The sequence below is a fragment of the Oncorhynchus gorbuscha genome, unplaced genomic scaffold, assembly GCF_021184085.1.
Source record: "Oncorhynchus gorbuscha isolate QuinsamMale2020 ecotype Even-year unplaced genomic scaffold, OgorEven_v1.0 Un_scaffold_1286, whole genome shotgun sequence".
In the NCBI taxonomy this organism is placed as follows: Eukaryota; Metazoa; Chordata; class Actinopteri; order Salmoniformes; family Salmonidae; genus Oncorhynchus; species Oncorhynchus gorbuscha.
In genome coordinates this window covers 98,414-122,912 of record NW_025746107.1, presented here as the reverse complement: position 1 = coordinate 122,912, position 24,499 = coordinate 98,414, and the positions used below count along the sequence as shown (strand labels likewise).

General features: G+C 42.7%; 1 protein-coding gene across 1 annotated transcript in view; it reads right to left on the bottom strand.

The window, feature by feature from the left end:
• Positions 1–5,375: 5,375 nt before the first annotated feature.
• LOC124022072 (E3 ubiquitin-protein ligase DTX4-like) overlaps positions 5,376–24,499 on the bottom strand; it is a 70,092-nt gene continuing 50,968 nt past the window's right edge. Inside the window, 4 exon segments of the mRNA XM_046337131.1 lie at positions 5,376–5,938; positions 7,031–7,417; positions 7,863–7,924; positions 9,817–10,040. Coding sequence (XP_046193087.1) covers positions 5,717–5,938; positions 7,031–7,417; positions 7,863–7,924; positions 9,817–10,040 — 895 coding nt within the window. The 3' untranslated portion in view covers positions 5,376–5,716.

Sequence of the window (24,499 nt, the reverse complement as noted above, 5' to 3'; positions counted from 1 at the left end):
CGTACACATTTTAAATGGCTTTTACAGATTTCTTTTTACAAAGAAAGTACTTTTATTCATAGTTGTTGTCATTGGTTTTAACAACACGTACTTTTAACAAATTTAAATGTAAATTCAAATGCTGTGTTTTATGCCTTGTTGCCGTTTTTATGTGTATAAATGATTAAATGAATGTATGAGCTGTTTTTTTTAAGCAATTGTGAAAATAAAACTTTTCCAAAAGAAAACAATATGTGCGACAACCTACTAAATTCATAGTGACAGGTTGCACAAGTAAACAAGGAGAATAGACTATTTCCCTGACCGGGAATCGAACCCGGGCAACAGGGGTGAGAGCACCGAATCCTAACCACTAGACCACCAGGGAAGGATAATACAGTGCAAATCGGTTCTCAGTGTGAGCTGGTACATATGTGCGATAACCTTCTATAATCATTGTGACAGGTTGTACAAGTAAACATGTAGCAAAAGAGTAGTTCCCTGACCGGGAATCGAACCCGGGCCGTGGCGGTGAGAGCGCCTAGTCCTAACCACTAGGGAAGGGTACTACAGTGTAAATCGGGAGTCGAACTGGGAGTCGAACCACCAGGGAAGGGTACTACAATGGAAATCGGTTCCCAGTGTGAGCTGGTACATATGTGCGATAACCTTTTTTCATTGTGACAGTTTGCACAAGTAAACATGTAGCAAAAGAGTAGTTCCCTGACCGGGAATCGAACCCGGGCCGCTGAGAGCGGCAAATCCTAACCACTAGACCACCAGGGAAGGGTACAACAGTGGAAATTGGTTCCCAGTGTGAGCTGGTACATATGTGCGATAACCTTCTATATTCATTGTGACAGGTTGTACAAGTAAACATGTAGCAAAAGAGTAGTTCTGGCGCTAGGGGTTATTTTAAATCAGTTTTATTCAAAAGTTTCCAGGGGGGACCGACTCATTTCTGCTGCTAGAATTTCTTGGAACCCCAATTTTTTCCCCAATAATTTATTGCGGCCCCATCCCACCCCACTGGGGTCACGACCCCAACTTTGACTACCACTATTTTAATGGGTTGATATGGTGCTATGGGTTGTTTCTGGACTGGCTGGGCATATTGACTAGTACAAACAAAGTGTTGCTATAGGGCACAAAAGTACTGCTATTTTATGAGTCATCAATATCATCATTGATATGCAGTACTCACTGTTTGAAGAAGCACTATCAATATCCAGATTAGTGTACGTCATTCTTTATCCTTTGTATATCTAACGCAAAGAACACTGGTAATAATTCCAGCAGCAAAACTAGAGTCTCATGCTCTACCGACTGAGCTAGCCAGGCTTTTGCCTGATCTGATCTAAATTTAAAATCAATTGATATTGGGGATCTTAATAAAATAGAAAAAAACACTAAAATATTGTTAGTTTTTTTTTACTTCACTATATGTAATGCTCAATAGACTGTTCCTGGTGGAATGGGAGTGTAAATCCAGCAATAGGTAATAGGGGACGCGCATGCTCACTGGATTATTGTGGTAGAGCAATTCAACTGATCCATCACAAGTTCCATTGTTAGATGTTACCACAAAATGTAGTAGACAAAAGTATTTTGTATCTACATAATTGTTGGAGCTCATATATAACCAGTCAGTTGTTTTTGGCAACTATTTACAATAGTAGGCTCTCTGGAACTAATGTCAGCTACTTTAGCTAGCCACAGCTTTGACATCTGACCGCCGGCCTGCTGCTAGCTAGATACTGTAGCGATCAACCACGTTAACTCCACTATTGTAAAGAATTGCTATTTCTTATGCAAGTGACCAGCCTACTGCTATTACATTGCTATAACTGAGACAACGTATTTTCACAGTGAAACATGTTAGGTCCCATACAGGATAGCTTCCACACCCACACACACACATACACACACTAACTGCCGAGGACACACAGATAAGACATACACCCACACATTGGGAGGAAGAGACACAGCCTTGACTTGCAGACACAAGCACACACACACAATCTCCTTCCTAGCCGAACATTGTGTGACTGAGAACAGCCCGACGAGACCCGGAGGAACGACGGACGGCTCAACAGGACCAATCCAAGAAGACAACACCTCAACGGTGGCCAACCAAAAGACCGTGACTTCCAGACTCAACCTACTTTCTGTACTGTACATAACATGCTTGCAATCTGTTATCGGGGCTTCTTTCTGCTGGTTCCTTGTGAGCCAAATGAATGAGCCCATATTTACGTGTACCAGATATTCTCACTCTGAATAAACTGTCGCTTGTCGTACAAATTTTACCACCTTGTCTGAATCGATCCTTAACCGGCTCACCCTTCTACATATCCTTTTATCAACACTATTTCGCAATAAAGTACCAGGGCTTGATATGTCGACAACTACATTGCAATACACAGTAAATATATTAGATCTATTTTGAGCGTCATACCGTGAAAGTAAAGAGGTCAACTTCTAGGTTTAAAAGACATTCGGCAGTTGAACACGAGGCTTTGAGCGGGAGTTCAGACATGGAGTAGAAGAACAATCCACTTTCAGTTTTGGGCTGCAGCTAGTTACTAACCTACTGTGGCAAGTAGAGGGATTCTCTGTCTGATCAAACCAGTGGTCAGTCAGCTTATATTTCAGAACAGGAAATCAAATCAAAAACAAACAACTCTTCATTCAATTCTTTATTTGTATTAATCATTCGTATTCCAGCAATTGTTTTTGGTGTACGTACATATTTTTTTAATGCATCACTTTTTATTCACTACACCCAGCACCCTTCCCAACCTCTTCACCAAGAATGAGGTAAAACACCTCTCATGTTCCCCTCAAATGAACAATTGGACAACGATGAAGGGATTCTGTGTGAAGACTGTACACATCAAAAGACACTTGAGGTTGTAGTCGAGGATGAACAACTGGGTCATCTGAATGGGCAAAGGGGACATAGGGAAGGGGTGGCAAACCCTCCCCCTGAAAGGCTGGGGGTGCAGGCTTTTGTTCCAGCCCTGCTATACCACACCTGACTCCGCTAATCAAGGTTCCCGATGAGCAGAATGTTAGTAGATTGAGATGGGTTGGGCCTAGACCAGCATTTCCCAAACTCCTAGCCCCAGCTAACACAGTCCAATAAACCACAAATAATCCATCTTCAGTTTACATCGCAATTAGCTTAATCAGCTGTGTTTTGCGAGGATGGCCCCAGAGGACTGAAGTTGCCCATCGCTGCCCTGTGGATCGATAGAGAAGCTGAATGAAGTCGTCAGGTGACGGTAAAGCAGAGCTGGAACAAAAGCCTCCACCTGCGGTAGGCCTCCAGGAGGAGGGAAGGCCACCCGTAGTGGCTTGGTGTAAAAGTACATTACATTATAGTCAGAAAAAGTCTACCTTCAAATTCCTTTTCACAATGAAAATACACTTTTAGTATACAGACCTTGTGTACACCGTGGATAACAGAAAAGTACTATCTGTTGTCAACTCAACCGTAAGAAAGATTTGACCCAAAAAATGACAAACAGACACTAACAACGCCTATGTACAAAATGAGAAAGAGCTGTATATACCATTTGATCAAGACAACTGTTAACTTTTTAAATTTAAATCATAATAATAAAGTGTTAACAGACAATTTAAAAGAAAGAAAGAACAGAAAGGCGGATCATGATATTAACGGGGTAAAACAGAGCAAGTGTGCTGTTTAGTAACAGAATCATACCTCAAAACATGTAGATGTACAAACAGTACACATTAAAACACATGTCATGTATAAAGGCATGCATACGTTATATGCATGAGCTCACACACACACCATCCTTATAAATAGGTCCTTCATAGACCCAACTGAGACCGGACAGGTGTAGTGGCTGGTGATGGACAGGTTCTCCATAAGGAACAAGACCAAAGACACTGTTTGCCGGCAGGAGGTAGACGCCTTCTAACGACATTCTACACAAGAATGTCATTACACTGCCCACCCAATCAGTTGCATTGAAGCCATTCCAGCCAATGAAATGGAGGCAGACATTTTGTATATCTGTTACAGTGTGGATATGCTACGGATGTTGTTTGTTTAATAGTGAGGTATTTATTGGTTTTAGTCTGGTCATTAATGCAATGATAAAACTCAGTTCTTCTTCACAGGCTATTATGTTCCTTCTCGGACTCCCTCCTCACCCACCAACACACCACAACCTGTCCAATCTTTAAGTTCTGGCTTCCTGGTGTCTTCTCACCTGGTTTCAAACATTGGCGGCTCATATCATGGCCCAATTCTCAAGTGCGTCTTCCCAGGGAATCTCAAATGCTCGTCTCCTTTATAAAAGTAAGCAGCACTCGATTTATTGACATGTCCCCCTTTCCATGCATACAACAGGTACATACAGTACAAACAGCAAGACATCGGTTCAGAATCAACAACTATCTGAATTGGAAGGGAAGGAAGAAAGTCATTCCCAGGACCCATCATGGTTGTTTTATGGGTATTACCATATATATCTTCTGGGCTAACTGTCATCGTATCGTATCATAGCATACAACATCCACGACTTCAAATCATTCAGAGTATAAAATACCATTTTGAAATATATGTAAAGAGGTATGACGCATGGAATGATGTTACATGAAGACAATAACGACAATGCATTCATTATACAAATATAAGCGGAGTATCATTATAAAAACAAATGTGTGATTTGTTTGTTTTGCTCATCATGTCGTGTTGCAGCGTAGCTTAGTGGTTAGAGCGTTGGACTAGTAACCGAAAGGTTGCATGTTCAAATCCCCGAGCTGACAAGGTACAAATCTGTCGTTCTGCCCCTGAACAGGCAGTTAACCCACTGTTCCTAGGCCGTCATTGAAAATAAGAATTTGTTCTTAACTGACTTGCCTAGTAAAATAAAAAAACATTCAGTCTTTTGAATGTATTTTCAGTAGAGTGGCCACTAGGTGGCGTCTGACTACACATAAACAGTCAATGGGCACAAGCCACTTGATAATCAAACTCAAGCAGGTGGTTACTATAGGCACGTCTGTCTGTCTGTCTGTCTGTCTGTCTGTCTGTCTGTCTGTCTGTCTGTCTGTCTGTCTGTCTGTCTGTCTCTCTCTCTCCCCCTCTTTTCTTTCTCTCTCTCTTCCTGTGTCTCTGCTAAAGTAGTACCATTTCTAAGTTAATTTACCCTACTCCTATTTAATACTATCTACATTCTCTTGCCATCTTCTCTCTCGTTTGCTCGCTCTATTTTCTTCCTCCTTTCTTAATACCCTTCCCCTCCCTTTCACATCTCTCAATCTTTGTCCTTTCTCTCCCTCAGTCTCTTGATCTCTTCTATCCTTTTCTCTCTCTCTCCTTCGCTCTCTTTTAGTAGTGTAAATTAGTTAGTAGATAACTTGGTACCACCTCTCAACTCTTTGTAATTTATTTAGCTAGTATCTAACTATACCTGTGTAGTCATCATTTTGACCACAGTCAAATCTAAACAAAGCCTGAGCCTATTTCTCTCTCTCGTTCCCTCGCTCCTGGGCCATCACTCAAACAAACACCCTAACACTCCACTGTGTGCTTGTGTGATTTCCCAAACCTCTAGGACCCTCCAATCAATCAGCATCTTCAGAGAATCTTCCAAAGTGTAATTGGACCTTTCCCCTCTACACCAAACCGCCACCCCATTTAAATGCTGGTAGAGTCTGAATTAATTAATCGTCCTGTCTCCTCCTCTTCCTCCTATCATTGCTCCTCTTCCTCGGTGATGCCCTGTGCTTTCAGTTCATCCAGGACGTTGTCTAGATGGCTAGGGTCGGGGTAGCCGTGGCCCGTGAGGTTGGAGCCAAATTCCGTCTTGTGGTGCACCTCGTTCCAGATGACCGTGTCCAACTCGCCTGTGGTGCTGGACGTGCCCACCGAGAAGACCAGGCGCCGGTCCCACGCGGTCAGCAGGAGTCTGAGTACCTGGGGGAGAGAGAGAGCGAGGAAGTGGAGGGAGAGGAGGTAAAGGGAGAGAAGGTAGAGGAGGAAGGTAGAGGGAGAGAAGGTAGAGGGAGAGAAGGTGGAGGGAGAGGGAGAGGAGGTGGAGGGAGAGAAGGTGGAGGGAGAGAAGGTGGAGGGAGAGGAGGTGGAGGGAGAGAGGGAGAGGAGGTGGAGGGAGAGAAGGTGGAGGGAGAGAAGGTGGAGGGAGAGAGGGAGAGAAGGCGGAGGGAGAGAGGGAGAGGAGGTGGAGGGAGAGAAGGTGGAGGGAGAGAAGGTGGAGGGAGAGGAGGTGGAGGGAGAGAAGGTGGAGGGAGAGAAGGTGGAGGGAGAGAGGGAGAGAAGGCGGAGGGAGAGAAGGTGGAGGGAGAGAAGGTTGAGGGAGAGAAGGTGGAGGGAGAGAGGGAGAGGAGGTGGAGGGAGAGAGGGAGAGGAGGTGGAGGAGGAGAAGGTGGAGGGAGAGAAGGTGTAGGGAGAGAAGGTGGAGGGAGAGAAGGTGGAGGGAGAGAAGGTTGAGGGAGAGAAGGTGGAGGGAGAGGGAGAGGAGGTGGAGGAGAGAAGGTGGAGGGAGAGAAGGTGGAGGGAGAGAAGGTGGAGGGAGAGAAGGTGGAGGGAGAGAGGGAGAGAAGGTGGAGGGAGAGAAGGTGGAGGGAGAGAAGGTGGAGGGAGAGAAGGTTGAGGGAGAGAAGGTGGAGGGAGAGAGGGAGAGGAGGTGGAGAGAGGGAGAAGAGGTGGAGGGAGAGAGGGAGAGGAGGTGGAGGGAGAGAAGGTGGAGGGAGAGAAGGTGGAGGGAGAGAAGGTGGAGGGAGAGAGGGAGAAGAGGTGGAGGGAGAGAGGAAGAGGAGGTGAAGGGAGAGAAGGTGGAGGGAGAGAGGGAGAGGACGTGGAGGGAAAAGGAGGTGAGGTGGTTAGAGACGGATTCATAATTTCAACTTTCAGAGTTTCCTCGATACAACTTCAAGGGAAAACGTCCCGGGTTTATAAAGGACAAAGATTGGGCTAAAATCCAGAAAGCTTTGAGTTGTACTGGACAACAGTATCTGCTACAATGGAATATGTCAAAGCGTAGGTTCTTACCTTGCGTCCCTTCTCGCTGTCTGGGAGGTAGCAGTGACGCGGGAACCCCCTGGCTGTAAAGGGCTTGCCTGGGTTGGTGTGCTCTGGGCCCTGGATGCCAGGCAGGACGTTGTAGATGATGCGGATGGTCTTGCAGTCGTGGTGGCCAGGCAGCGAGTGGGGGATGACGTGGTACTCCATCTTCCCGGGCGGCTGGTTGCCCGTCTTCACGCCATAGATGGTTTTGCAGGTAGGACACTGCAGGCTGCCATCTTTGTTGCCGTTGTTGTACATGGCCACCAGGCACTGGAGGTGGTACTGGTGCCCACACTGGGCCAGGCGACCTATGAAGTCACCACCCTTGTAGCCTGACGCCCCCCCGAGGGCCTCCATACAGATGGTACAGTTCTGAAGAAAGGAGAGGAGAGGGGAGGAGAGGGGAGGAGAGGAGATAGGAGGAGAGGAGGAGATAGGAGGAGAGGAGGAGATAGGAGGGATCCTTTAGCCAACCTGTAAGTACTTAGCTATCCAAAATAGGAAAAGCACCCACACAGCTGAGTCAGCCTGTTGCAGGTGAGTGGGAATCATTCAATACAATTCTTGAAAGTGCTAATGATGGCTAGCTGGCCAATAGGTAATGTTAATCAATGAAAGTGTTACAGGCCAGAGCAGCGTGCAGGTCTTTCTTTAAATATGTACTTGGCTATCCACATTTCCTTCAACAGATAATGTGTTCTGATGATAATGGACACGTCCCAAATGACACCCTATGGGCCCTGGTGAAACGTATGGCACTTTATAGGGCATAGGATGTCCTTTCAGACTTAACCAATGACTGGAGAACAGATCTCACCTCCTCTGGTGCTATCCTGACTTTCTGAAGATACTGCTTCACCACCTCCTCTGTTGTCTTACCTGGAGAGACGAGAGAAAACATAAGGAGAGAAAGGAGGAGAGAAGAGAGAAAAGAGAGAGAAAACATAAGGAGAGAAAGGAGGAGAGAAGAGAGAAAAGAGAGAGAAAACAGAAGGAGAGACAGGAGGAGAGAGACAGGAGGAGAGACAGGAGAGAAAGGAGGAGAGAAGAGAGAAAAGAGAGAAAAACATAAGGAGAGAAAGGAGGAGAGAAGAGAGAAAAGAGAGAGAGAAAACATAAGGAGAGAAAGGAGGAGAGAAGAGAGAAAAGAGAGAGAAAACATAAGGAGAGACAGGAGGAGAGAGAGAGAGAAAGGAGAGAAAAACATAAGGAGAGACAGGAGGAGAGACAGGAGGAGAGAGAGAGAAGAGAGAAAACATAAGGAGAGAAGGAGGAGAGACAGGAGGAGAGAGAGAGAGAAAGAGAAAAGGAGAGAGAAAACATAAGGAGAGACAGGAGGAGAGAAAGGAGAGAGAAAACATAGGAGACAGGAGAGACAGGAGGAGAGAGAGAAGGAGAGAAAGGAGAGAGAAAACATGAGAGAGAAGGAGAGAAAGGAGGAGAGAGAGGAAAGAAAGGAGGAGAGAGAGAAGAGAAAACATAAGGAGAGAAAGGAGAGAGAAAACAGGAGAGAGAGACAGAGGAAAGAAAAGGAGGAGAGAAGGAGAGAAGGAGAGAAAACATAAGGAGAGAGAGAAGGAGAGAGAGAAGGAGAGGAGAGGAGAGAAAAGGAGGAGAGAGAAAAGAAAGGAGGAGAGAGGAAGGAGAGAGAGGAGGGAGAGAGAGAAGGAGAGAAAGGAGAGAGAAAAAGATAAGGAGAGAGAGAAGGAGAGAAAGGAGGAGAGAGAGGAGAAAGGAGAGAGAAGGAGAGAAAGGAGAGAGAAAACAAAGGAGAGACAGGAGAGAAAGGAGAGAGAGAGGAGAAAGGAGAGAGAGAAAGAGATAAGGAGAGACAGGAGGAGAGAAAGGAGAGAGAAAACATAAGGAGAGACAGAGAAAGGAGAGAAAGGAGAGAGAGAGGAAAGAAAGGAGGAGAGAGAGAAGAGAAAAGGAGAGAGAAAACATAAGGAGAGAGAGAAGGAGAGAAAGGAGGAGAGAGAGGAAAGAAAGGAGGAGAGAGAGAAGGAGAGAAAGGAGGAGAGAGAGAAGGAGAGAAAGGAAAGAGGAAAACATAAGGAGAGAAGGAGGAGAGAGAGAGGAGAGAGGAGGAGAGAGAGGAAAGAAAGGAGGAGAGAGAAGGATGAGAGGAGAGAGAGAGAGGAGAGAAAGGAGAGAGAAAACATGAGAGAGAGAAGGAGAGAAAGGAGGAGAGAGAGAGAAAGAAAGGAGGAGAGAGAGAAGAGAGAGGAGAGAAGGGAGAGAGAGAAGGAGAGAAAGAGAGAGAGAGGAAAGAAAGGAGGAAGGAGAAGAGAGAAAGGAGGAGAGAGAGAGAAGAGGAGGAGGAGAGAGAAGGAGAGAAAGGAGGAGAGAGAGGAAAGAAAGGAGGAGAGAAGGAGAGAAGGAGGAGAGAGAGAAGGAGAGAAAGGAGAGAGAAAACATAAGGAGAGAGAGAAGGAGAGAAAGGAGGAGAGAGAGGAAAGAAAGGAGGAGAGAGAGAAGGAGAGAAAGGAGGAGAGAGAGAAGGAGAGAAAGGAGGAGAGAGAGGAAAGAAAGGAGGAGAGAGAGAAGGAGAGAAAGGAGGAGAGAGAGAAGGAGAGAAAGGAGGAGAGAGAGAAAGAAAGGAGGAGAGAGAGGAGGAAAGGAGAAGAGAGAGAGAAAGGGAGAGAGAACATATGAGTGTGCTGAGCAAAAATCTTCCACACAATGTAATGATTTTGTGTATAGGGGTGTCTGTGTGTGTGTGTGTATAGGCCTATATATTAGTGCTGGTTTTATAGTGTGTGCTATTGTACCTTTGCGGGCCTGTTTCTTGGTGGTCTTGCGGCAACAGTGGCCCAGGCCGGGGACGGGCTTGATGTCCCTCTTGCTGACGGGCGGGGGGTGCAGCACCAGTTTGGGTGGGCGGGTGAGACACACAGGGAACCCCGCAGCGCTCATCAGGATCCCCGTGATACCGGCCAGAGCTGGGTGGACCGGGCTGTTCCCACTGAGGTTCTTCACTGGGACAGTGGGCACGCTGAAACACAGCGGGAACCACATGCTGGTTACACACGGGCATCTCACCAAACATACGCCTGGGAAGACTCTGGGAGTTGCAGCGCTGACTTAGGATCAGCTGTTACAGGACTTGCACTAAACAAACCCTCCCTGACACTAAGAGACAGAAATACAGCAGGCTTACTGCTGACCCCCACACAGGGTTGGGACGAGCCTAGTCCGTGTGATTATAAGACGTTAACCAAGCCACCTACAGTATAGACAGGTAGAGAAGTCTGTCCCCAATGGCAACCACCATAGATAGCGCACTACGTATAGGGCTCTGGTCCAAAGTAGTGCACTATGTAGGGAATAGGGTGCCATTTGGGAAGCAGTCGTTCAGGAGGTGTACACAGGCCAGCTGTAATCTCTATTGGCAACAACACCTCACCTACTATGACCAGCTGCTGCATGTGACCAATTCAAAAAATGTCCAGGAGCCAATGACCTGTATGTGTGTGCCCATAAAATTAGAATAATCTATTTCTATGTGTGGCTGTGTGTGTGTGGCTGTGTGTGTGTGTGTGTGTGTGTGTGTGTGTGTGTGTGTGTGTGTGTGTGTGTGTGTGTGTGTGTGTGTGTGTGTGTGTGTGTGTGTGTGTGTGTGTGTGTGTGTGTGTGTGTGTGTGTGTGTGTGTGTGTGTGTGTGTGTGTGTGTGTGTGTGGCCCACAGGCCAGTCTCCTGATCTGGGTCAAAGACTCATACCATAGATGGTACTGCCAGATATCCTCTGTCTAGCCTGTACGTTTCAGAGAACACGGGTTGAGTCTAAGTGGCGCCCTATTCCCTATACAGCGAGCTACGCCTGACCAGAGCCCACGTAGGATGCCTCCAGCTCTATACGGCTCTGACGGTGTCAGTCAAACAATCCCCTATTGTTTGTCATTTGACATATTTCTGGATGATTCTAGAACGCGCCAATAGCGACTCTACCATTCCAGAGTCCAGGTAGAACGTCTGTGTCATTCACACCAAAGATATTGTACTAAACTCTAGTTCTCCAGATCATCTACTTTTACCACAGACAACACAGCCTTTGAGTGTCAACGATATTGGAGCAGATAGATAAGATATGACGATCTGCGTTGTCCTTGGATATCCTACATTGTCGATAGAATCAGCAGCAGTTCACACACACACACACACACTTCTTCCTAGGGATGGATACTCACATTAAGGGCGTGAGGATTGTCATTCTCCCACAGAGGTCAGTCCCGGCACAATCACTTAAGTAATAAACTACAAGAAAACGAGTCACGGAGGAATCGATTTCCTTTCTCTTCACCAGGGGAACAGAGAACCACTAGGGATGTGTCAATGAGAAGTTGAAGAAGAGGTTCTACCTCTCTCTCTCTCTCTCTCTCTCTCTGTCTCTCTCTCTCTCTCTCTCTCTCTCTCTCTCTCTCTCTCTCTCTCTCTCTCTCTCTCTCTCTCTCTCTCTCTCAGCTTGAATTGGCTGCTACGTAGACCTTTATTCTGTCTCTGAGCTGGACTCAGTTTCTGTTCTTTCTCTTTACAGACCTCCTCCTCTCCCTCTGTCCTAGAAGCAGTGTGTGAATCGGACCAAGTGTGTGTGTGTGTCCTGTCTTATATATGTAATCCGTGAGTTTCCGTCTGCTGGCCAGTGACCTCAGAGAGAGGAGACGTCACAGAACTGACAGTGAGCATCACATCACACACCCAGGATCATGGATTACCTTCACCACGTCACCGGCTCTATTGACTAATACCACCCTGACTAACCACTTACGGAAACACACACACACACACACACACACACACACACACACACACACACACACACACACACACACACACACACACACACACACACACACACACACACACACACACACACACACACACACACACACACACACCTGGGAAATCTCCAATAATGAACAACAAACTTGACCACAACACAACCCAGTCTTGACACGACTTGGCCTGATCTTTTAAATGACTAGAAATATATTAACTACAGAGCTTCCCATGTGTAAACGGTACTGTACAGGCTACACCACAGCAGAGTAGTGGAGTCTAACTAACCATGTTACATCTCCCCTCGACGGGGGGGTGTCATTTAGAATGGGCAAATATTATCACAAACAATAGTTTTTCCCCCGCGCTGTTCCTCCTGCACTGTTCCTCCTGCGCTGCCACGCATCACAAACAGGGTTTGTTGTTCGTTATGTTGCTTCCCGACATGCAATTATTGAGTCGCTCTGAGAGCTGTGAGTTACTGTCGCTGGTAGCAACCACACGGACACGGCAGAGGGCTGAGCCTGGGAGCTTTGTTCCTTGTGTTGTGACCCACCAAAGCAAGGATATCATCGCTTTGTGTGACCTTTCAAATAGACAACTACACTGCATGTTTACATACTGTGCATACTATGTAGTGATGGTAGTAGTGATGGTAGTATAGTAATAATAGTTATAGATGATATGTAGTGATGGTGGTATAGTAATAATAGTTATAGATGGTATGTAGTGATGGTAGTATAGTAATAATAGTTATAGATGGTATGTAGTGATGGTAGTATAGTAATAATAGTTATAGATGGTATGTAGTGATGGTAGTATAGTAATAATAGTTATAGATGGTATGTAGTGATGGTAGTATAGTAATAATAGTTATAGATGGTATGTAGTGATGGTAGTATAGTAATAATAGTTATAGATGGTATGTAGTGATGGTAGTATAGTAATAATAGTTATAGATGGTATGTAGTGATGGTAGTATAGTAATAATAGTTATAGATGGTATGTAGTGATGGTAGTATAGTAATAATAGTTATAGATGGTATGTAGTGATGGTAGTATAGTAATAATAGTTATAGATGATATGTAGTGATGGTAGTATAGTAATAATAGCTATAGATGATATGTAGTGATGGTAGTATAGTAATAATAGTTATAGATGATATGTAGTGATGGTAGTATAGTAATAATAGTTATATATGGTATGTAGTGATGGTAGTATAGTAATAATAGTTAGAGATGATATGTAGTGATGGTAGTATAGTAATAATAGTTAGAGATGATATGTAGTGATGGTAGTATAGTAATAATAGTTATAGATGGTATGTAGTGATGGTAGTATAGTAATAATAGTTATAGATGATATGTAGTGATGGTAGTATAGTAATAATAGTTATAGATGGTATGTAGTGATGGTAGTATAGTAATAATAGTTATAGATGGTATGTAGTGATGGTAGTATAGTAATAATAGTTATAGATGGTATGTAGTGATGGTAGTATAGTAATAGTAGTTATAGATGGTATGTAGTGATGGTAGTATAGTAATAATAGTTATAGATGATATGTAGTGATGGTAGTATAGTAATAATAGTTATAGATGATATGTAGTGATGGTAGTATAGTAATAATAGTTATAGATGGTATGTAGTGATGGTAGTATAGTAATAATAGTTATAGATGATATGTAGTGATGGTAGTATAGTAATAATAGTTATAGATGGTAGGTATAGTAATAATAGTTATAGATGATATGTAGTGATGGTAGTATAGTAATAATAGTTATAGATGGTATGTAGTGATGGTAGTATAGTAATAATAGTTATAGATGATATGTAGTGATGGTAGTATAGTAATAATAGTTATAGATGGTATGTAGTGATGGTAGTATAGTAATAATAGTTATAGATGGTATGTAGTGATGGTAGTATAGTAATAATAGTTATAGATGGTATGTAGTGATGGTAGTATAGTAATAATAGTTATAGATGGTATGTAGTGATGGTAGTATAGTAATAATAGTTATAGATGATATGTAGTGATGGTAGTATAGTAATAATAGTTATAGATGATATGTAGTGATGGTAGTATAGTAATAATAGTTATAGATGGTATGTAGTGATGGTAGTATAGTAATAATAGTTATAGATGATATGTAGTGATGGTAGTATAGTAATAATAGTTATAGATGGTAGTATAGTAATAATAGTTATAGATGGTATGTAGTGATGGTAGTATAGTAATAATAGTTATAGATGGTATGTAGTGATGGTAGTATAGTAATAATAGTTATAGATGATATGTAGTGATGGTAGTATAGTAATAATAGTTATAGATGATAGTATAGTATAGTATGTAGTAATAGTTATAGATGGTATGTAGTGATGGTAGTATAGTAATAATAGTTATAGATGGTATGTAGTGATGGTATGTAGTGATAATAGTTATAGATAATAATAGTTATAGATGGTATGTAGTGATGGTAGTATAGTAATAATAGTTATAGATGGTATGTAGTGATGGTAGTATAGTAATAATAGTTATAGATGGTATGTAGTGATGGTAGTATAGTAATAATAGTTATAGATGGTATGTAGTGATGGTAGTATAGTAATAATAGTTATAGATGGTATGTAGTGATGGTAGTATAGTAATAATAGTTATAGATGATATGTAGTGATGGTAGTATAGTAATAATAGTTATAGATGGTATGTAGTGATGGTAGTATAGTAATAATAGTTATAGATGGTATGTAGTGATGGTAGTATAGTAATAATAGTTATAGATGGTATGTAGTGATGGTAGTATAGTAATAATAGTTATAGATGGTAGTATAGTAATAATAGTTATAGATGGTATGTAGTGATGGTAGTATAGTAATAATAGTTATAGATGATATGTAGTGATGGTAGTATAGTAATAATAGTTATAGATGGTATGTAGTGATAGTAGTATAGTAATAATAGTTATAGATGGTATGTAGTGATGGTAGTATAGTAATAATAGTTATAGATGGTAGTATAGTAATAATAGTTATAGATGGTATGTAGTGATAGTAGTATAGTAATAATAGTTATAGATGATATGTAGTGATGGTAGTATAGTAATAATAGTTATAGATGGTAGTATAGTAATAATAGTTGTAGATGGTATGTAGTGATGGTAGTATAGTAATAATAGTTATAGATGATATGTAGTGATGGTAGTATAGTAATAATAGTTATAGATGGTATGTAGTGATAGTAGTATAGTAATAATAGTTATAGATGATATGTAGTGATGGTAGTATAGTAATAATAGTTATAGATGATATGTAGTGATGGTAGTATAGTAATAATAGTTATAGATGGTATGTAGTGATGGTAGTATAGTAATAATAGTTAGAGATGGTATGTAGTGATGGTAGTATAGTAATAATAGTTAGAGATGGTAGTATAGTAATAATAGTTATAGATGGTATGTAGTGATGGTAGTATAGTAATAATAGTTATAGATGGTATGTAGTGATGGTAGTATAGTAATAATAGTTACAGATGGTATGTAGTGATGGTAGTATAGTAATAATAGTTAGAGATGGTAGTATAGTAATAATAGTTATAGATGGTATGTAGTGATGGTAGTATAGTAATAATAGTTATAGATGATATGTAGTGATGGTAGTATAGTAATAATAGTTATAGATGATATGTAGTGATAGTAGTATAGTAATAATAGTTATAGATGATATGTAGTGATGGTAGTATAGTAATAATAGTTATAGATGATATGTAGTGATGGTAGTATAGTAATAATAGTTATAGATGGTATGTAGTGATAGTAGTATAGTAATAATAGTTATAGATGATAGTATAGTAATAATAGTTATAGATGGTAGTATAGTAATAGTATAGTTATAGATGATATGTAGTGATGGTATGTAGTGATGGTAGTATAGTAATAATAGTTATAGATGGTATGTAGTGATGGTAGTATAGTAATAATAGTTATAGATGGTATGTAGTGATGGTAGTATAGTAATAATAGTTAGAGATGGTATGTAGTGATGGTAGTATAGTAATAATAGTTAGAGATGGTAGTATAGTAATAATAGTTATAGATGGTATGTAGTGATGGTAGTATAGTAATAATAGTTATAGATGATATGTAGTGATGGTAGTATAGTAATAATAGTTATAGATGATATGTAGTGATAGTAGTATAGTAATAATAGTTATAGATGATAAGATGGTAGTATAGTAATAATAGTTATAGATGATATGTAGTGATGGTAGTATAGTAATAATAGTTATAGATGGTATGTAGTGATAGTAGTATAGTAATAATAGTTATAGATGATATGTAGTGATGGTAGTATAGTAATAATAGTTATAGATGATATGTAGTGATGGTATGTATAGTAGTATAAATAGTTATAGATGGTATGTAGTGATGGTAGTATAGTAATAATAGTTATAGATGGTATGTAGTGATGGTAGTATAGTAATAATAGTTATAGATGATATGTAGTGATGGTAGTATAGTAATAATAGTTAGAGATGGTAGTATAGTAATAATAGTTATAGATGGTATGTAGTGATGGTAGTATAGTAATAATAGTTATAGATGGTATGTAGTGATGGTAGTATAGTAATAATAGTTACAGATGGTATGTAGTGATGGTAGTATAGTAATAATAGTTAGAGATGGTAGTATAGTAATAATAGTTATAGATGGTATGTAGTGATAGTAGTATAGTAATAATAGTTATAGATGATATGTAGTGATGGTAGTATAGTAATAATAGTTATAGATGATATGTAGTGATGGTATGTAGTGATGGTAGTATAGTAATAATAGTTATAGATGGTATGTAGTGATGGTAGTATAGTCATAATAGTTATAGATGGTATGTAGTGATGGTAGTATAGTAATAATAGTTAGAGATGGTATGTAGTGATGGTAGTATAGTAATAATAGTTAGAGATGGTAGTATAGTAATAATAGTTATAGATGGTATGTAGTGATGGTAGTATAGTAATAATAGTTACAGATGGTATGTAGTGATGGTAGTATAGTAATAATAGTTAGAGATGGTAGTATAGTAATAATAGTTATAGATGGTATGTAGTGATGGTAGTATAGTAATAATAGTTATAGATGATATGTAGTGATGGTAGTATAGTAATAATAGTTATAGATGGTATGTAGTGATGGTAGTATAGTAATAATAGTTATAGATGGTATATAGTAATAGTGATGGTGGTAGTATAGTAATAATAGTTATAGATGGTATGTAGTGATGGTAGTATAGTAATAATAGTTATAGATGGTATGTAGTGATGGTAGTATAGTAATAATAGTTATAGATGGTATGTAGTGATGGTAGTATAGTAATAATAGTTATAGATGATATGTAGTGATAGTAGTATAGTAATAATAGTTATAGATGGTATGTAGTGATGGTAGTATAGTAATAATAGTTATAGATGGTATGTAGTGATGGTAGTATAGTAATAATAGTTATAGATGGTATGTAGTGATGGTAGTATAGTAATAATAGTTATAGATGGTATGTAGTGATGGTAGTATAGTAGTAATAGTTATAGATGGTATGTAGTGATGGTAGTATAGTAATAATAGTTATAGATGGTATGTAGTGATGGTAGTATAGTAGTAATAGTTATAGATGGTATGTAGTGATGGTAGTATAGTAATAATAGTTATAGATGGTATGTAGTGATGGTAGTATAGTAGTAATAGTTATAGATGGTATGTAGTGATGGTAGTATAGTAATAATAGTTATAGATGGTATGTAGTGATGGTAGTATAGTAATAATAGTTATAGATGGTATGTAGTGATGGTAGTATAGTAATAATAGTTATAGATGGTATGTAGTGACTACACCACAGCTCAGTTCATGGTCACCACACACCGCAGTTTAATAATGTCCTCTATTAACCAGTGAGTCGGCTATTAAACACTATGATAACATGCTATTATATCTCTATCCTTAACCCAGTTTAAAAACTCCACAAGCCACTACCTAACGGGTCCACCAGCCACTACCTAACGGGTCCACCAGCCACTACCTAACGGGTCCACCAGCCACTACCTAACGGGTCCACCAGCCACTACCTAACGGGTCCACCAGCCACTACCTAACGGGTCCACCAGCCACTACCTAACGGGTCAACAAGCCACTACCTAACGGGTCCACCAGCCACTACCTAACGGGTCAACAAGCCACTACCACCAGCCACTACGCAACCTAACGGGTCAACAACCTAACGGCCACTACCCTAACGGGTCAACAAGCCACTACCTAACGGGTCAAAGCCACTACCTAACGGGTCAACAAGCCACTACATAACGGGTCAACCACTACCTAACGGGTCCACCACTACCTCAACGGGGTCAACAAGCCACTACCTCAACAACTACCTAACAGGTCGGGTCCACCAGCCACTACCTAACGGGTCCACCAGCCACTACCTAACCAGCCACTACCTAACAAGGGTCCACCAGCCACTACCTAACGGGTCCACCAGCCACTACCTAACGGGTCAACAAGCCACTACATAACGGGTCCAAGCCACTACATAACGGGTCCACCAGCCACTACCTAACGGGTCCACAGGGTCAACAAGCACCAGCCACTACCTAACGGGTCAACAAGCCACTACCTAACGGGCCACTACAACCACTAACGGGTAACAAGCCACTACATAACGGGTCACCAAGCCACTACACAAGCCACTACCTAACGGGTCAACAAGCCACTACATAACGGGTCAACAAGCCACTACATAACGGGTCAACAAGCCACTACATAACGGGTCAACAAGCCACTACCTAACGGGTCAACAACCACTACCTAACGGGTCCACCAGCCACTACCTAACAGGTCAACAAGCCACTACCCTAACGGGTCAACAAGCCACTACCTAACGGGTCACAAGCCACTACCTAACGGGTCAACAAGCCACTACCTAACGGGTCAACAAGTCCAAACAAGCCACTACCTAACGGGTCAACAAGCCACTACCTAACGGGTCCAAGCCACTACCTAACCAGCCACTACCCACTACCTAACGGGTCAACAAGCCACTACATAACGGGTCAACAAGCCACTACCTAACGGGTCATAGCCACTACCTAACGGGTCCACAAGCCACTACATAACGGGTCCACCAGCCACTACATAACGGGTCAAGCCACTAACAACAAGCCACTACATAACGGGTCAACAAGCCACTACCTAACAGGGTCAACAAGCCACTACATAACGGGTCCACCAGCCACTACATAACAGGTCAACAAGCCACTACATAACGGGTCCACAAGCCACTACCTAACAGGTCCAGGAGGACATACAGACAGCCACTAGGAAGACAGACAGGTAGACAGGAGGACAAGTGAAAGGGACTGGTGGCAGGTGACTGTCAACAAGCCACTATCATCATCATCTGTAGCTTCCGGTTCAGGGTTCTGCCTTAACAAAGCCACTACATAACGGGTCCACCAGTTGGAGCTAAGAGGCTTTGGTTAACCCCCCACCTGCAGGTGTCACAGTCACTGCCAGTGACTACATAACGTGAGTGACTCACTGTGTGTGCGTGACTGTGTGTGTGTGTGTGTGAGGCTTTTGTTAACCCCACCTGTGTGTCACTGTGTGTGTGTGTGTGTGTGTGTGTGTGTGTGTGTGTGTGTGTGTGTGTGTGTGTGTGTGTGTGTGTGTGTGTGTGTGTGTGTGTGTGTGTGTAGGGTGTGTGGAATCACCAGGACCTCCCGATACAATATTATCATGATACCATATGTATTACAATTCTCACGATTCTAAATGTATTTCGATTCGCTACTGTGATTTCATTGCAATTGGATGTTCCAAACATATTGCTCACCTCATGTCTGCTGCAGAGGGACAAGAGGGAGCCATGAGAACACGACTTTTAATCGGTCATGGAAATGAAAGTGATGAAAACCAAATGTCTCACTATTGAAACAGATGGAGAACAAGCTCTGAAGGAAGGACACTGGAGTTTTGAGGCAGCTAAAATAATACTGCGAGGACTTCCTGAGTGGCGCTACAGACCCGGGTTTGATCCCGGCTGTATTACAAGCGACCGTGATCGGGAGGTCCCACAGGGACTGTGGGTGTTAAGGGTGGTTAGGCGGATCATGCTTCAGAGGACACCTGACTCCACCTTCGCCTCCTGAGCCTGTTGGGGAGTTACAGCGATGAGACAAGATCAGAATTGGGGGTAAAATACGTGTTCAATCTTGTGATATTGTCAAAACAACAAGACACGATATATCGTCAAAAATGATATGTTATCCCCATATGTAACTGTATAGATTCTTTCAGAAAGAACCCTTTGGTGGTGAAAAAGTTCCACTTGGAACCCCAAAAATGGGTTTCAGGGGTTCTCCTATGGGGACAGTTGAACAACCCTTATGGTTCTAGGTAGCTACTTCTTCTCTAAGAGTTTACAGTAGAGCCAGTCTGACCTCAAGTCTGTGTTGTTGACAATTTGACACACACACAGGGGTCATGTTAAGTGCTGAATGGCCTATTAGACCTATGACCAGACCTGAGCTGAATGAAGATGGAGACAGTAACCAGTCAGTGAGGTTATTAATACTACAGTAAGCCGTACGAGACCGCTGACCGTGCAGCGTGACGGTTATTGTGAGGTAGAAATGCACTGTGGAGAAGGTTTAGTCTCGTTTGATCCCCAGCTTATCTACAATGCATTAACACAATTCCCAGCTGTCCTACTGACACACACACACACACACACACACACACACACACACACACACACACACACACACACACACACACACACACACACACACACACACACACACACACACACACACACACACACACACACACACACACACACACACACACACACACCTGGAACAATGAGTGAGTCAGAGAGTGAATGACCAGTGTAAAACCCTGAAAGAAAAACAAGAGACAGAGCGACAGAAAGACAGAGACAACCACTCATCATTACACACACAGCAACTAGATACCATAAGTGTAATCCACCATATATATATATATATATATAGACATACACTGCTCAAAAAATAAAGGCAACACTAAAATAACACATCCTAGATCTGAATGAATGAAATATTCTTATTAAATACGTTTTTATTTACATAGTTGAATGTGCTGACAACAAAATCACACAAATTATCAATGGAAATCAAATTTATCAACCCATGGAGGTCTGGATTTGGAGTCACACTCAAAATTAAAGTGGAAAACCACACTACAGGCTGATCCAACTTTGATGTAATGTCCTTAAAACAACTCAAAATGAGGCTCAGTTGTGTGTGTGGCCTCCACGTGCCTGTATGACCTCCCTTCAACGCCATGGGCATGCTCCTGATGAGGTGGCTGATGTTCTCCTGAGGGATCTCCTCCCAGACCTGGACGAAAGCATCCGCCAACTCCTGGACAGTCTGTGGTGCAACGTGGCGTGGGTGGATGGATGGAGAAGGACATGATGTCCCAGATGTGCTCAATTGGATTCAGGTCTGGGGCACGGGCGGGCCAGTCCATAGCATCAATGCCTTCCTCTTGCAGGAACTGCTGACACACTCCAGCCACATGAGGTCTAGCATTGTCTTGCATTAGGAGGAACCCAGGGCCAACCACACCAGCATATGGTCTCACAAGGGGTCTGAGTTTCTCATCTCGGTACCTAATGGCAGTCAGGCTACCTCTGGCGAGCACATGGAGGGCTGTGCGGCCCCCCAAAGAAATGCCACCCCACACTATGACTGACCCACCGCCAAACCGGTCATGCTGGAGGATGTTGCACGCAGCAGAACGTTCTCCACGGCGTCTCCAGACTGTCATGTCTATCACATGTGCTCAGTGTGAACCTGCTTTCATCTGTGAAGAGCACAGGGCGCCAGTGGCGAACTTGCCAATCTTGGTGTTCTCTGGCAAATGCCAAACGTCCTGCATGGTGTTGGGCTGTAAGCACAACCCCCACCTGTGGACGTGGGGACCTCATAACACCCTCATGGAGTCTGTTTCTGACCGTTTGAGCAGACACATGCACATTTGTGGCCTGCTGGAGGTCATTTTGCAGGGCTCTGGCAGTTCTCCTCCTGCTCCTCCTTGCACAAAGGCAGAGGTAGCGGTCCTGCTGCTGGGTTGTTGCCCTCCTACAGCCTCCTCCACGTCTCCTGATGTACTGGCCTGTCTCCTGATAGCGCCTCCATGCTCTGGACACTAAGCTGACAGACACAGCAAACCTTCTTGCCACATCTCGCATTGATGTGCCATTGTGGATGAGCTGCACTACCTGAGCCACTTGTGTGGGTTGTAGACTCCGTCTCATGCTACCACTAGAGTGAAAGCAAAAGTGACCAAAACATCAGCCAGGAAGCATTCTGTGGTCCCCAAAACCACTCCTTTATTGTGTCTTGCTACCAAAACATCATTCCATTTGCCAGCATGAAATTTATTATCAATCAGCTTCCTAAGTTTTGATTTCACAGTAGTGTGATTGACTTGGAGTTACATTGTGTTTTTTAAGTGTTCCCTTTATTTTTTTGAGCAGTGTATTTATATATACACCTGACACACACATGTACCCACTCAGACACACACGTTTACCCACTCAGACCAGTGGAGGCTGCTGACGTGTCCAGAACAGACCACGGAATGGCATCAAACACATGGAACCATGGACCCACTCAGTACACACCGTGTACCCACTCAGACACCACACGTGTATACCCCTCAGACACACCACCTTTACCCACTCAGACACACATGTCTACCCACTCAGACACACACGTGTACCTTCACCTCAGCACATAGGTACTAACACATGGCCTGCCCACCTACAGACACAACACGTGGCCTACCCACCTACAGACATAGGCACTAACACACCGTGTTCCCACTCAGACACACAGGCACTACACATGGCCTGCCACTACAGACACAGGCACTAACACCTGTGTACCCACTAGACACAACACATGGCCCACTCACCTACACATAGGCACTAACACATGGCCTGCTTCACCTACAGCACATAGGCACTAACACATGGCCTGCTTCACTCAGACACACACTAACACATGGCCTGCTTCACCTACACACATACACAACACATGGCCTGCCCACTCAGACATAGGCACACATTTTCACCCAGCACAGACACAACACATGGCCTGTACCCACTCAGACACACACGTGTACCCACCTCAGACACAACACGTGTACCCACACAGACCAGTGGAGGCTGCTGAGGGAGGACGGCTCACCTAATAATGTCCAGAACAGACCACCTACGGAATGGCATCAAACACATGAAAACCATGGAAACCATGTGGTTAATGTATTTGAAACCATTCCACTGATTCACATGGCCTCCAGTCATTACAGTGTATCACATAGGCACAACACATGTATCCTTCACCAACCATGGCACCAACCACCTGTGACCTACAGACGCAGTGACACAGACTAGCATGTCTGCACTCAGAGTTACACCTACAGCACCGTTGTTGGTCTGCTTCACCTACAGCACATAGGCACAAACACATGGCCTGCTTCACCTACAGTACTTAGGCACTAACACATGGCCTGCTTCACCTACAGTACATAGGCACTAACACATGGCCTGCTTCACCTACAGCACATAGGCACTAACACATGGCCTGCTTCACCTACAGCACATAGGCACTAACACATTTGACCTTAAAGGCTCAGTGCAGTCAAAAACATGATTTCAATATTTTTTATATACACCGAGTGTACAAAACATTGAGTACACCTGTTCTTTTTATGACATAGACTGACAAGGTGAATCCAGATGAAAGCTATGATCCCTTATTGATGTCACATGTTACATCCACTTCAAATCAGCATAGATGAAGGGGAGGAGTCAGGTTAAAAAATGATTTTTAAGTCTTGAGAGAATTGAGACATGGATTGTGTATGTGTACCATTCAGAGGGTGAAGAGGCAAGACAAAAGATTTTAGTGCCTTTGAACGGGGTATTGTTGGTGTACCAGTTTGTGTCAAGAACTACAACGCTGCTGGGTTTTTCACGCTCAACAGTTTCCCATGTGGGTCATGAATGGTCCACCACCCGAAAGGACATTCAGCCAACTTAACACAACTGTGGGAAGCATTGAAGTCAACATGGGCCAGCATCCCTGTGGAACGCTTTTCGACACCCTTGCAGAGGCCATGCCTGACGAGTTGAGGGTGTTCTGGGGGCAGGGGTGCAACTCCATATCAGGAAGTTGTCCTTAATGTTTTGTACACTCAGTGTATATTTCCATGCTACAAGGTTGGAATAATACTGAGAAATTGTGAAAGTGATGATAATGCCCTTTTAGTGTAAGAGCTGTTTCGGGGGGATGGAGTTTTGGCCTCCCTGGTGACATCACCATGCGGGATATTAGTTAATAGACCAATAAGAGAGTTTCAAACCTTTCTGCCAATAATAACTAGTTTTCAGTTTTCCCCTCCCCACTCAGACCACTCCCAGACAGCCCGAGCAGAATTCTTGCTTGAGAAATGACTCTTTGCTAAGAAGCTATTTTTGTTTCTTTTTGACCATTTTCATTGAAAACAATCACAGTAAGGTACCTAATTGTTAGCCAGAAATGATTTGATAGTGAGATAAAAACATCTGCATT